Source organism: Anguilla anguilla, chromosome 1 (genome assembly GCF_013347855.1).
Source record: "Anguilla anguilla isolate fAngAng1 chromosome 1, fAngAng1.pri, whole genome shotgun sequence".
In the NCBI taxonomy this organism is placed as follows: domain Eukaryota; kingdom Metazoa; phylum Chordata; class Actinopteri; order Anguilliformes; family Anguillidae; genus Anguilla; species Anguilla anguilla.
In genome coordinates, this window is record NC_049201.1 from 39489296 (window position 1) to 39504756 (window position 15461).

The 15461-nt window shown below is 36.3% G+C and overlaps 2 protein-coding genes across 3 annotated transcripts; one reads left to right on the forward strand and one right to left on the reverse strand.

The window, feature by feature from the left end:
* Window positions 1-888: 888 nt before the first annotated feature.
* On the reverse strand, window positions 889-4282 carry timm9 (translocase of inner mitochondrial membrane 9 homolog). Of its 2 annotated transcripts, none has more exons than XM_035391483.1 (4): window positions 4131-4282; window positions 3120-3173; window positions 1655-1750; window positions 889-1358 (listed from the first exon to the last, which is right to left on the reverse strand). In XM_035391483.1, the coding sequence occupies exons 2-4, from the start codon at window positions 3156-3158 to the stop codon at window positions 1224-1226; spliced, it is 270 nt and encodes an 89-aa protein (XP_035247374.1). In that variant the 5' UTR covers window positions 3159-3173; window positions 4131-4282; the 3' UTR covers window positions 889-1223. The 2 variants fall into 2 exon arrangements, with proteins under 2 accessions (XP_035247374.1, XP_035247458.1); XM_035391567.1 differs by having other exon boundaries at window positions 3120-3177; window positions 4131-4217.
* LOC118227500 (restin homolog) lies at window positions 3633-14182 on the forward strand. Its single transcript, XM_035418073.1, has 18 exons — window positions 3633-3673; window positions 8217-8278; window positions 8595-8696; window positions 8869-8890; window positions 9018-9094; window positions 9173-9250; window positions 9496-9668; window positions 9998-10130; window positions 10282-10359; window positions 10505-10677; window positions 11034-11133; window positions 11249-11326; window positions 11468-11640; window positions 11990-12101; window positions 12342-12377; window positions 12477-12544; window positions 12920-13090; window positions 14146-14182. The coding sequence occupies exons 5-18, from the start codon at window positions 9065-9067 to the stop codon at window positions 14180-14182; spliced, it is 1440 nt and encodes a 479-aa protein (XP_035273964.1). The 5' UTR covers window positions 3633-3673; window positions 8217-8278; window positions 8595-8696; window positions 8869-8890; window positions 9018-9064.
* The last annotated feature ends 1279 nt before the right edge of the window (window positions 14183-15461 follow it).

A 15461-nucleotide genomic window follows, 5' to 3' on the forward strand; every position in this document is an offset into this window, starting at 1 on the left:
CCAGTTTTCTTATAATGGACTTAACCAGGTTCCCAGAAAGGTTCAAAGCTTTGTAAATCATTTGCAACCTTCTCCAGTTTTTTGCCTCCTTACAACTTTGCCTCAAATTTCCAGACAATTCATTGGACTTCCTGACAGCATGATTGATCTGATCTACCGTTTCAGTTATGAATGCCAGTGATATTTAGTCATAAAGTTGAACACAAGTGGATTCAAAATCAACATATTGGACCTCTTGAATGTATTGTGTGATCCGTCAAGAACACTGAATATACCTAGCCCAGTTTAGGCTGTTAATTCAGTATTCATACCCTTCATTCATATTGTCATTTTTGGTTATTTATTTAGCATAATTCCAATATCTAAGTGTTTCAATAAATGCTTCATATTGACATTATAGAGTAATACAGGAGTGGGAAAAAAAAATCAATTTTAAATATTTTCTTTGCAACACAGCAAAATGAGTTCAATGGGGATGGTGAAAACATTCTTAAGGCACGCCACTGTTTGAGATTACCGGTGTTACATACTAGGCATGACAGGAGGCATTTTCAGCAGGCATGTTTCAGGAATTTTCATATGCACTCGATGTAAAAACCTGAATTTGACACGGCTTATTCATTTTCTACAGCACAAAGGAAACATAACTGTAGTCACATTCTGAGATCTACAACCAGTAACAATGTGATTACTGTTGAATTCTTGCAATTTTGTGAAAACATCATGTGGCAGGTCGTTAGGGGCTTTCTTGGGTACACTCGGAAAATGTCATGGATGAGAGACTAATTAAGCCATGATCTCTTCTGGTCTAATGTGTGTACTTAACAGAATAAAAGATGAGCATTACCACAGTGCCACTACAAACACAAAAAACTCACCGACTCCAACTCACAGATACCTTCATTATATGATGATGCTAATTTAATATTTTATTGAATTTCACAAGTACTAAAAGAAAAGAATGTGGTCCACACGAGTAAACAGTTCAACTTAGCCGGCAGTGGGATTCGTCTTGATGTTTTCCACTGGGACCAAGCTGTCTCGAGGGTCATCGCCCCCAGAGGGGTATTCACGTCTGACCACACAGGCTGCCCTTTCACTGTTGGCTTGGGGTTTTGAGGTAGGCTTGCTCCCCCTCCCCATTCTACTCAGGTCAAGTCTGCAGTTTGTGGGGAGCAGCGGCATGGTCTGACTGCAGGCGTGTCTCCGGCCACTCCCGTTTCCTAGCGGGGCTGTGCCAGTAAACCAGCCTTGGCGGCCAGGGCTTCGTTCTGCTGTATATGATACTCCTGAAAGCGCATGGAGATCCGCTGGGTCATCTTTAGGTACTTCTGCAGACAGCTTTCTGAACAGGTCGTCTGGAGGAAAGTAGAAGTCACTATTTGGGCTCAAAACATCAGTTCAACAAATACAATGACATATTATAAACTGTACTCCGTAATTTAAGCTTTATCACTGAACCATGAAAATTGATTGCATTGTGGTAAAACTACTCAATTTAAAGTTTACAGGTTAAATTCCCTATTACTGTGTCCATAGCAAGGTAATTAAAGACACTTTCCCGCGAAAACTGTTAAATGTTGTCACCCCTCAAAATGAAATTATAAAGGCCTATATATTTGTATACTGTTAATGCAGGTAAAGAGTGCATTACCTCCTCTGGTTTGACTTCTCTGGTGGTGAAATCTTTCACACAGTCCATGAAGCAGTTTTCTGTCAATTTGTTGTAAGTCCCCAAGAATTCTTTGAACTGTTAACAATTTTGAAAAGACACTATCATTATTGCTTTAAAGGACATAGTTGTTTTGTCATGATTTATGTAACACTGAAGGGTCTCTCCATTAAAATTCAACCAGGATTTAAGCATTTTACTGGCTTATGTTTCCAGTTTTCCATACACTTCTTTCAGGCAGTATTTGTATACTAAAGTGAATAAAACAAAATTTTAAACATAGTAGCCTATAGTTTAGTATAGCATAGTTTAACACAAACAGGAGTATAAAAATAGCGGCCAGTTTGGGAGGTTAACACTTATATCTGATTGTATGTAAGGATACGAATGAATTAATGCAAAAAACACAAAATGAGCACACTTTTGTCCCAAATGTAGTACATATAAAAATTCAATCAACAAAAATCTTCAAGAATGAAAAAGGTAATATGTGGGCATAATCCTGCACTCATGACACATTCACAAATAAAGCATTGTCATGTAATGTTGATATGTGCACCAGATCACCATCCTTATGGAATTCCTTTATTGTTCAAATCAATTTTTCTTATTCCTGATTATGTGTTGATGCAATACACTCTTTGGACACAGGCAAATGGGGCATTATTTCGCAACTATAAGCCATAGGAAATATAATCTTGCATATCCCCAAAACAATAATATATTAAAAAGCTTTTTTTTTTTTTTAATTAAAAATAAATTAATTAAAAAACGGCAGTAGTTTGCATCTGTGTCTTTCTTCTGTTTGATTGACCAAAGATTATATTACATTTAAGTAGACATAACAGTATAAAACTTAATTAATCATTTTAACATAAAGAAGTTATGCAAGGGTGACATCCAATTTCACAAATTAGCGGTGTACATATCTCCATGAAATGATTTTTCACCAGTATACATTTATACCCATTATTTTGCACAGATGACTAGTTTTCAAGGTATGAATAACTTTTGGTTGCCCTTGTAATCTTGCAAAATGCAAGATTCTTATGTCTATTTTTCCCATAGATACAGACATCTGAAAATGACGCCTCAGTAAAAGGCGGCCAATTTTGGATGATTATTGGTCAGTTATTTATCAGTAACGTAATGTAATGTAACGATTGGGTATCTGGAGCTCTAGCTTCAGTGGAATGACTGTGAAAGGTATAATACTCATCACAGGGCTCTACGTTAACATTTTTCCAAGAGGGTATGTGCTATAAAAACTTAAGAACACACTAATGCATTCCAGTTAGATGTGCTCCTAAATTATTTTTCCAGTTAGCATACATCAGTTTTAAGGAGCAAATGCTCCTAAAATGGGGTCACTGTAGAGCCTACAGAATTCAATTTATCATAATCCAAATAAATTACATCAATTCATTACAAGACAGCCGTTACTTACCTGCTTAATCTGATCCGATTCCGATATCTGGACAGCCATTGTTTAAAATGTGCCCTGATTGGTAAGAGAAAAAAGTAGACAAATTAATAAATATGAACAAATCTAGCTACACTATGTTACACAACCCCTACACAATAATGCCTCCATGAAATCTCATACGTTTCACAAGTCATCACTATTAATAAAAGATTCGCTATAGTAAAACTTTAACAAGCGAAACCAATAAACCGAACCTGCAACCAACATAATCATAATCAACATGGGGCGACATGGCTCAGGAGGTAAGAGCGATTGTCTAGCAGTCGGAGGGTTGCCGGTTCAAACCCCGGCCTGGGCGTGTCGAAGTGTCCTTGAGCAAGACAACTAATCCCTAACTGCTCTGGCGAATGAGAGGCATCAATTGTAAAGCGCTTTGGATAAAAGCACTATATAAATGCAGTCCATTTACCATAATCAAGTAGCAGGAAATAGTTGGATCAAATACAAATGATATGCATTTGGTGATCGATTGTTTCATTCCAAATGTGATCATTTACCTTCGAAAATAATAAATGGTAGGTATCGATTGCTAAACTGGATGGGTTGTACAGTGCTGCCTTTTTTGTAATCAACTAACGTTACAGTAATTAACTAACTAGTTGTCGTTACATCACAGTAACACAACGCATTTCTCTTGGATATTGCGGACGATGGCTACCCAACCATTTGACAGAAAAATTTGGTCCGTATAGAAATAGGCCTAACGTTGCTAGCTCTAAACTCAATGTCAAGACAACGTTCTATCGCTAACAACCTCACATGCGCTGCAAAGCCAAGTAGCTGCCTGGCTTGCTAGCCAGCTCCCAACAGCAGTGCTGACTAATTTAGCTAACATGATTTTTCGAGTCGACTGCCTAGCTCCGTTAATGAATAGCTTTTGACGTATATAAAGTATGATACCATTATTTCATGTCCTTACACAGCCATATAAAAATAACAACAATGCAGAGAAACCGATTTATGAAGGTTTACCTCTTATACGACTGTCGGATCCTGGAAGTAGTTCACCAGCTAAAGGACATGTGAACCCTGATGTGAACGCATGTGAACCGATTAGCATACATCAAACCAGATTCGTAAATGGGGGGGAAAAAATCACATACTTGTAGGCTAGTTATTTGTTTCAGCCTTCGTGGATTGTTATCTTAATATAAACACAGAAACAGAAGGTATATTTATTTATTTGTTTATAAAATGCATAAAATTCAGTTAATGGAAAAGGGCGAATGTACCAGTACTAAAGTTGAAATAACTAGGGACTGTACGGGCAGAAATTGTTACTGTAGCAGACTATTTCAGTGTGGGTAAACACGTTAAAACTCAGTGAATGTATATGTCTGCATTTTAAACATTCGTTTTAAATATGCTTAAACAATACGAACCAGTTAGTCCGCCACTTATTCCAACAAAGCCGTACTTGGTACACTTTATGTAAACGAACTCTTAAATTAAACGAAATGAATGCTAGCTCACCAAACGCCACTTCAGCAGCCCGATCGCTGAGTGCTATTTTTTTTTATTATAAAATTATAATTAACAGCTTTTCAGTCATATTATAATTAAACGGCTTTTTATTTATAATTAAAGAGCTTGGGTTGACTTATACGTTGTACCCAACGTTTACGTTCTATTAATATTTTAATTACATATATACAATAGCTTCGTTTCTGTGGGGACAAAACGTTGGCTTGTGAGTTCAGGTGAACCTTCTGCCACCAAGACATGTCAGCAACAACTTCATAGCTTTGGCTATGTTTTTAGTAACAGATTCTGTCTAACATGAACAGACACTATTAGAAAAAATGTTTTTTTTTTCAACCGAATTCCTTAACAAGCTTAGAGTAAGATAGAACGTTCACAAGTACAGCGCGACATACGAAACTCTGGCTAAGCATAGTAGCTAGCTCCGTGATGCTAGCAACAATTAGACTTCCTGTATATAAATTCCGGTCAAAATGTCCGGTGAGTTTCTACCAAAATACAAGCACAGAATTAACGTTAATAGCGTTAATTAGTCCCGAATAACATTACAGTAAACACGGTTTCTGAGCTTTGATAGACTTTATTTTAAAACATTTCAGATACAATTGTACACTGTACACAATCGCTAGCTACTAGCTTCTATCTTGCTATTTGGCTGGTTTAAATTACTAGCTACTCCCTTGCTATTTGTCTGGTTTAAATTACTAGCTTGCTATTTGGCTGGTTTAAATTAAGCCTGGAATATTACTTTGTATGTATATTTTTTAAATTATGCAATAATTTCTTTGAAATCACGATCCCAGCAATTGTTGCTGGTGTTTTAGTGTAGCCTGACCATGCATTGCCATACACTCTCAGTTCAGTACTGGCTCATTGTTTACCAGATTACTGCCAAAACTAAAAATTGTTACCAAATAAAAGGGGGTATACATTTACCCTACAGACCCATATCTTCAAGATTATGCAATAATTTCTTTGAAATCACGTTCGCAGCCATTGTTGCTGGTGTTTTAGTGTAGGCCGGCCATGCATTGCTAAACACTGTCAGTTCAGTACTGGCTCATTTGCATACCAGATTACTGCTAAAACTAAAACTTGTTACCAAATGAAAGGGGGTATACATTTACTCTACAGACCCATACCTATAACGTTATGTAGTCATTTCTGTGAAATCACATTCCTAGTAATTGTTGCTGGTGTTTTAGTGTAGCCCGGCCACGCATTTCTATACAATGTCAGTTAAGTACATTACATTCTGGAAGTTCACTGAAGGCCAGGCCATTCAAAGGTGAAAAGAGAGAACAGTTAGGTGAGCAATTACAACATGTGAAGTCATACAAATTATATAATGAATTATTGGGCAAGTCAAGCTCAAATAGTTTAGTGGCATTTAACAGAACTGGTGTTGGCACCAGTACATCTGTATGAAGAAAAATTAAATCAGGATATAAAAAGAAAGACTTGGTAGATAAAGCTGAAATTGCAGCACTACAAAAATTAAGAAATACATTTGAAATAGAAGATAAAGCAAGCCCAAATTTAAATTGATTTATTTGTGTCATTTTTGGGATGCCACCGGTGGGTTTATTACATCACAACAAAACACCAAAATATTTTATTTTATGTTAAATTTATACAGATGGGGACATCATGTTTTTTATATAGTGCATTTCACAAACAATTTTCACAATACGCTTCACAGACAATCCAGGCCTAAAAAGCATAGCATATTGACACTTAAAATAACCATTTCATGATAATGTTAAGTTAAAAATGGTACAACCAATATTCTTAGTTACAGTACTTCAAAAAACATGAAAAATCCGCATTTCTTTCCACAAAATTATATTTAATTTCTGTTTTTGGTCCCAACTTGGCTAGGGCTGTATTATGCCATAGTCTTCAGCCAATCACAATGCACCATTACAATAGATGTGATCAGTGTGTGTGTCACATGCAATAAAACAAATATATCTTTGATGAAGATCACATGATGAAAAGGTCAAATTAACAGAGATGCATTCAATAGCTGAATGGGCAAAAACACATTTCTCTACAGTGCAGCAGTACAGTGGAATAATCTGCCCACAAATCTGAAATTGAGTGTTTCACAGAGCATGTTTAAAGTGGCCTTAAATAAATGGTTACAAAGTACAATGTAGAATATTCAATTTTAATTTTAATTTTTATGACCAAGAAAGCATGAGCATGTTGACATAGCTACCGCGCCGCCTGCTATTTATATGTTGATTGTATTGTCTTCGCTTGCTGTCTTGTTGTTGTCTTGCTTTTATCTTGTAGTGTGTTAAGTGTTATACTAGAGGACATTAATGGAGGAGGATTAATGTATGTAATGACTACAGTGCAATGGTATATGTGTTTTTAATCATCAAATAAATTCATCCATTTATTCATCTGCAGTTTTCCAGACTGGGAGAATTGTCAAAGATACATGGACTATATACAGTATGCTCCAAACATGCAGAAAGAAGACACATTTTAAAGTTTCGTCTGAGCAAGACAGATTCCCTTTAAAAGGGTAAATAAAGTCATATTCTGTTTTTTCCACTGCATATTTAACTGGCAAAAACATCAAGTTGGAAGCCAACAATATAGTTTTTTATCATTGAGTAATTTTTTCAATTTATCATTGTTTCAATTTTAGCACCATGGAGAGCAATGCTGATATTCCAAGTATAGAATTCCAAGTGCCTAATGGAATATGGTGCATACTGTTGCCTTGGCAACAAAGATGCCAGTAGATGCCATTCGAAAAATTATTTCTGCTCTGTAGAATTCCAGTAAATATTATGTTTTAAATGATTATTATGTTTTAGTTCTGTGTATTATGACATCGCAATGGATGTACTTCACTATATATGCAACTCTCTGATTCAATTACACACAATTGCTATTCTTAACAATATTTGAAATATTGTATTGGTTACATAATTGGTTTAATTTGTTAAGTTACTTGTACTTCTTTTTCAGGAATTGTTGTTGAAAAAATATATTTAGCATAGCATGTGAGCATGCCAGCCAACGTGTTTTCACACTGGCGGCTGCTTATCCTACCCTTTTCCCTTTTCCTTTTCCTTTTTCTAACACCTGTGACAATTTTCAAACTTGGTAAGTTGAGTAGGGGTGAAGTTGTTTGAATCTGATGATATTTGTATGATGCTACTTGAGAATATTGATGGCAATCAATTATAACAGACACTTAAATCTATATGATGCTACTTGAGAATATTGTAGGCAATCAATTATAACAGACACTTAATCAGAGAAAATTATTTTCCTATCAAGATTTTTCAGGACACATTTGTTGTTCATCTTAAATTTACAGCTGTCATGAATAATAATGTATTGACATAAGTATAAATACAGAATAAGTTTTATGTTAAATATCTAACCATCTCTCCATATTGGTTTAAGAAACCTGCCTTTCCAAAAATAAACAGAATAGTAAGATTTCCTCTGAGGGAATGTACAGAACCTTGTTTTGCTTGTATTTGAGAGAAGGTGCTGTTCTCTGAATTGTGATTTCAATAATATTTCTTTTCATTTTTTCCCCAGTGCAAATTTCCCCGGTGATCTCTACGTTTTCTACGGAAGAATTTCATCAGCTGTCCGACTCGGTAGATTATGCTAGTTTTTAAAGGATTTATTATTAATTACAGCATATATTTATATTATGTGATATACTCATATTACCAAAAAGCAATTGGTGTCAAGTGTGCACCCAAATACCAAGTTGACATGAGTTTTCTTCCTCAAAAAACCTTAGTGATGAACGGTATCAATGTGCATTTTAACTGATGGGGATCGGCCTATTATATACCCAGCTGAGGCTATGTGAAATCATTAATGTTGATTCAGTTTGTTGTTGTATAAATTGCGTTGAGACTGACTCAGGTTGGTTTTACCTGGATTGTTTTTATAAATCTTTTTCAGCTCATCACCCACCTTCCAGAGGGCTGGAGACCAAGCTCTAGCTTGGGAGAGACCATCCTACTCCTGCTATGGGTGTTGACAATATGGAGCACCGGGATAACTGTAAGCTGTTCTTTCATTATGTCTGCTGCCTGCAAATAGTCTCAGAGCCCTTACCTATGACCTTCTCGATGATTACATGATCAAAACTTGTTCAGCTACTGTAATACAGTGAAGTTTATGTCAAGGGTATTGACTATTTTTTTCTCTTCTGTCGCCCTTCTGTTGTCCCCAGGTAAAAAACAGGATATACCAATGTAAGTTCAAAACTATTTATTGAGCACATTAATATATTTTATAACACCTCACAGGATTGATTATACATGTCAGCACTTTTGTGAATAACAAGGTTTGATTTTAACCTTGGGTTTTCATTTTGTTTAGGGACTAAAAAGAAAGTTGCAAGACTGTCTGCAGAAAGAAACGCTGCCATGAATGAAATTTTAGATCTGCAGAAAAAGGTGAGTTTCAGAATCTCTTTTGCTGTATTTGTTGGGTATACCTTTAAACTAATAATTTCTCGCACTTGCGCATTTTAGAAAGAAGACCTTGAAGACCACTTCAAAAGCATGCAGAACACCATAACCTCCATCATGATGGACAACAGGCTTCTTAAAGTAAAGAGTGAACATTGTGATTTCCAGTAACACTTAGAACATTGTGCTACAGAAAAAGCTTTATATCAGAAATGCCTTTATAGCTGTAATTTTTACATGTAATTCATGGCTGAAATAATTGTGTTCATCATTTAGACATTTTGTTGAATTTATTGTATGCATTTTATATTACATGCAATTATATATGTGTCAAAATTTGAATATTTAATGACCATTTCTTTTTATAAAATTTACTTTTCAAAAAGGAATCGTGCAAGGCGTACGAGGAGAGAACTTTGGCTTCAGATAAGCTGAATCGTGGATTGAAGATCATCATGGAGAACAAGGTGAAAGACCTGGAAACGGAGGCAGAAATCCTAAAAAACAGCCTGAAGATGACTGCCAAACGGCTGCAACAGAGGGAGGGCTTTCTACAGCAGTAAGTTTCAAGCATGGAGGAGATAGGCTTTGAAGTGACAGGATAATGGTTTTATAATTTTTTATATTTTAGTTGCAATGATATTGGTGATATTGGTAAATATATAAATCTAACTGATAAGATAAGTCTTCATTCTGGATTAAGCCTTACAGTATGGCAGAAACTGTGTCCGTACTGAATTTTTAATTTTTTTATTTGTTCAAATATGTGGTGAGGGATATATATAGTTATTGGACATAATAAAGGCATTTAAAGGATAATCTGTAAAAATAGTCTCAACACTATTTTTCAACACTCTCAACACAACTGCTGTGGTCTGCATTTCTTAGGAAACTTGTTCAGGAGAAGATGCTTCGTCAGGAGTCAGAAGAAAAACTGAACTCAGAATTTAAAGCTTCTGAACAGAAGATAAAGAAAATGAACACGGAACATGAAGAAAAAGAGAGTTCATACAAGAACCAGGTGAAGTCCAGCTAATCCAAATTCACTCTAGTTCTTTTCCCATTGCATGAATCACTTGTTTATTTTGTTTTTGTGTTTCTACACATACTGAAAAAGATTTGGGAACAGTGCTGATCATCATGTGTCCTTTCATTTGCTTCTCCAATTCCAGTTTGAGCTACTCAAAAAATGTTGGACTGACATGACAACACTGCTGCACTCCACTAAATTTGAACATGAGAAGCTGAAGGTGATAAGCTGAAATGTGCCTTTAATCCACAAGCCAACATTGTCAATAGCACTTTGCTAACCTTCTGATCGTGTGAATAATGGCTGAAAGTCAAGTGTTTGCCATGCAGCAATTTCTTGTTTCCACAATTTCATATTTAACACAGGAATCCAGCAAGGCCTTCCAGGCAATGACCGTGAATTCGGCTAAGGAAATCTTTAGGGTCAAGACAATCGTTGAAGAGGAGCGTAGTGCACACCATGAAGAGATGAACGCCCTCAAGACCCAGCTAAACATGGTCACCATTCAGGCGCAGGAAACGGAGACCACTTTACAGAAGTAAATATCAAGTAAAACTGTTGTAAAAAATGGGCTTTGACGTGACAGCCATAAAAATCAATCCAGGGTAATGGTGGTGTAATAATAATAGTTGTATTTAAACAGTCGACACACATTGTCCTTATTAAAAGTAACTGATAAAACAGACTTAATCCTAGATTTGTCATGCAAAATTCTAGAAACTGGATCTTCGTATTGTAAATTCATAATTTGTTCAAAACTTTATGGAGGATGTAACTAGCTATGGGACATAATGAAAGTATTTGAGAGTACAGGAGTAGCAATTATAACATTGATAATAATTGTGCACTCAAGGACTTAACTCTCCCTGCTCTGCTGTGGTCTGTGTCTCTTAGCACACTTGCTCAGGAGAAGGCCCTCCTCCAGGAGACAGAGGCCAAATTAAAGGAAACTGATTTGGATTGGGAAGAGAAACAGGGATCAGACAAGGCTCAGGTGACAGCAAATGCTAGTGTAGTACTTCTCCCAGTACAAGTATCACTTGTGTGTTATTTTGGATTTGATTTAATAATTTATTGGTTTTCATGTTCCCTTTGTTTGTCCCATTTAGATCAAGGAACTGTTAGAACATCTGGCAAGCGCAAAACAAATAGCATCCTCTGCCAAATCGGAAAATGAAGGTCTGAAGGTAAGAAGCTGATTTGGGCTTTTTGGCCCACATGCTAACATTTTCAATAATGCTGTATGAACATTGTTATCATGTGAGATGCCCGAAAAGATCAAAAAGTGCTAAAAATGCAGCAACTAAGTGATTTCATATTTTTAAAAGGAGTCTTGCAAGGCCTTCCAGCAAATGGTGAAAGATTCGACCGAGGAGATGCTTGGGCTGAAGGAAAACACCATGCAGGAGCACAGCATCCATCAGAATGAGATTGAGACCCTCCAGAAGAAGCTTGAGTCAATGATCATCAAGATGGATGAGAAGGAGACCGCTTTACTGCAGTAAGTATCAAGCAAAAAGACCATGCACAAGATGGGCTTTGAGGTGACAGACGTAAAAAAAGGTTTTGGCGTTTTAATAATGTTAGCTGCAGTGACATAAAGAAATTGAGTGAGTATAAAGAAATCTCAGATTTGAGTGCTGCTGATGTTTCTGTGTGAAACTTCCACCGCTAGCTATAAAAGACAGCACCAACTGTTTGGAGGCATAATCCAAATACAAAAATTTGGTTGGAGTAACGTGTACTGCATCGTGCTATTTTAAGGAAATGTGATTCCTTAAAAATTAATTGTACAGTGGAAAGTTGGAATTTGTGCTTTGCTGAATCTCTTGGACTCTTGTATGTCACAGGAAACTGGCTGAAGAAGAGGCCAGAACAGCCCAAGCGAATGGGAAATTCGTAGCGTATAAAGAAGACTTAATCAAAGTCACTAAAGAGCGCCAACATTTTCTGAAGAATGAGGTGAGCAAATTTACCCAGAACTAACAGCCGTATGACAGTGTAATAACATTTGTTTCATATTTTCCAGTGTAATAGCAGTTTACTTAACTTTTTCACATGGAATAGAGATTTTCATGACCATAGTGTATACATTAACCAAGTGCAGAAGTTTGTATTTCCATATTCATCTCCATGGTTTATGTTCTGACTTACATTCAATCAATCAAGAATGAATTAATCCGGTGAGTTCTCTCTTTTCAGATTAGACATTTTCAGGGCAGAGCACAGGATAATTTGGTAAGACATCCAGACACGATCACATTTTTATGAGCAGGTTAGCTACTTCATGCATCTGACCATAGCCGGATGTTAATTCCTCTCTCTCTATGCCTCCAGATGGCTTATCGAGATGCTGAGAATCAGCTAGCCAGGGAAAGGAGGAAGACAGCAGATCTGCAGAGAAGGTGGGTTCAGTAGAGAATTCCACTGAAATTGGACAGTGACCAATACTGAGACAAATAACAAATGATTAAATCTGTTAATCAGAGGCTGTATACAATCAGTCAGGTGGCGAGTGTAAATTCAATAGACTGGGTTCCAAATTGCTGAAGGTTCTTGTAGGGTAAAGACTAGGGACAGAAATCAGAAGGAACATAAGGAGGCTGAAACATGCAATTTTGCTTCATGTAATTTAGCTCACTAACGAACAATTACCTAATGTTAACGTGAAAAAAACCTTTACATCACATTAGCCGAAACATGGTTTTGATTCATAACTGAATCAATTAAATCCATAGTAAATACTGGATTTTGCCTAAAATGCATTTGTTGGTTTTCAGACTGGATGCACTGAATGAAAAGTTGGCTCAATGTTCCCAGACATCTTATTGGGCACTAGGTGAGTTCTGGGCCCCATTGAATAGTACATCCTGCTATGATACAGGATTCCATTGTGTGGTTGTGTCCCATGTACTGGGATACCCACAGAGCAGCAACAAACTGGGCTTAATGTCACCCAGGGAGGGTTTCAGTTGGCAGGATACTTCTGGTGTCATCGCAAGCATGCAAGTCATCAGGTCTCAAGTCTTTCCCGTGTACTTTAATAAATTGTCATTTAAGATTTATTGTCTTCTCCCTGGTCATTTTATGATCTGTCCCTTCCAGATGCCACAGCTCATCGAGGTGTTCAGTATAATTCAGAAAGATCGGTGAGTTTTTTAACACAGTATATGTGAATATAACTGTGATTAATTCATATAATTCATAGTAATAGGTGGTGCATCACAATTGGAGGTGCATTCATCATTTGAACCAACATTTATTGGAATGGATTTGGATGTTTGAATTAGTCAGTTATTAGCCTGGTCTGACACTAAATATCTGTGAAGTGTTTGATTTCCAATTCTTAGTTGATTTATTTGATGAAAAACTGAAAACATGAATTTCCCCTCCTTTTCCTACAATTCCTTTTCCTACAATTGAAAGACAGTGGATCGACACCGCCAAGAGAGACAGCCAGCCTTCAGAGCCCGTAGAGGGAATCAGAAATATTTTTATTAAAATGATTAAGAAAGTGAATATTTGTTAGTGTGATTATCACTATCCTGCAATAAGAGAAGAGAAAATTGTACTTCAAGGGTGGAATATCATTTGGTTTAGGTAAAAATTGCAAATGTTTCTGGTTGTTAAGGATTCTGGTTTTAATACAAAGTGAATATTACTTTACAAACAAAAATGCTTTTGAGAAAAAGTACATGAAAATCAAAACAAGGACCAAGTTTTAAAATAAAAGGTGTAAAAAATTAATACGCTTAAAGGAATGAAGCTTGAGTAAATTGAAATACAATGTGAAGGCTCCTTTTAAACAATATATACTTTTTGAGAATGAGAGTGAGTGAAATGCACACTACATGCTAAAGTTGTATAAACTTTCCTTGGCTTCTGTCTGTAGGAAAGGGCTGCAGCTGTTGGTCCCTGCAGAAGATGAGATATTATGTTAAGTCCGCTTAAAAAATTCTAGCATGGGAGCAGGCCACGCCCCCTGAACAGCCTACGTCCCTTGTAGCAGCTCTTCTACCACAAGTCAACAGGAAGCCAACTAGACCAATAGCAGCCATTTCAGGTGAGACAATTCAGGCCATAACAGTTGAGGTCTTTGTCAACCGACAAATTAAAAAGCTGTGTCAGTTTTGGTGTTTCATCAGCAGATACCCAGTCAAGGAAAGACATTTTAAAAAATACCCACAATCATGATCGTATTATATACAGTAAGCTCCATAATGTTTGGGACAGAGACATATTTTTCTGAATTTGGCTCTGTACTCAGTCTCAGAATTGCAATTAAACAATGCCCATGTCGCTAAAGTGCAGCTTCTCAGCGTTTATTACAGGGTATTTTAATCCATTTTGGTTTCATCATGTAGAACTAACAGCCCTTTTAGCACCTGACTAATCAGAAAACCTGTGAAGTCATTTATCCCAAACATTATGGTGTCCTGAAATGGAGGGACTATGTATAAAAAGTGTTGTAATTTCTACATGTTGAAACATGTAGTTTGATTGTACTCCACAATTTTGGATTTTTAGACTAATCATGAAAGAATGTGTCACAAACAGTATGGAGCTCACTGTGTGTGTATGTGCATATATATGTATATATATTTACAGTACAGGCCAAAAGTAATTGGCTACCTGTAGTATTAAAAAAAGGAATGTCATATATATATGTTAATATATGTGCATTTATTGAATGACAAACCATTAGAGTATATGTACACACATTTATTTTCTAATTTTACTTGCAATAACACAAAAAGATGAGTTTTACTTAAAATATAATCCCAGACATGTCTATAGCCACCTTTGACTTCAAATACAATTGATCAGTATTGTTTTATTGGGAGGTGGAGGGGTGGGAAGGACATGGAGGGGTAATGAAAGAGTGAAATTTTAACTACCGTTAGTTTTTTTTTTAAACCATAGGTAACCCAATACCCAATTTAGTCAATAGTGCAATTAAAATAGGCCCTAAAATTACAAAAAATATCAAAAATAAGGAGCAGTTGTCAGTTGGCTTGATGTGAGTAAGTAAACATATTGTGGCAAAAAGGTTATTCCCAGTGAGAAATTGCAAAGAAGCTTAAGTTTTCCAGGTGCATTGTTCAGCACACACTCAGAATGGTCCAGCTGATGGGCAGTAATGTTAACAGGAGAAGACCAGGAAGATCAAGAGGCACAAAACATAACTTCTGTTGTCTAGCAAAAGAAACCATCATAAAACTGCATCACAACTACAGGAAGTCAGTGCAACTAAGAGTTAAACCAGTTTCCCCATAGCGAAATGGTGACTAATATCTGCTAGTCTAAAAGGATGTGTATCTG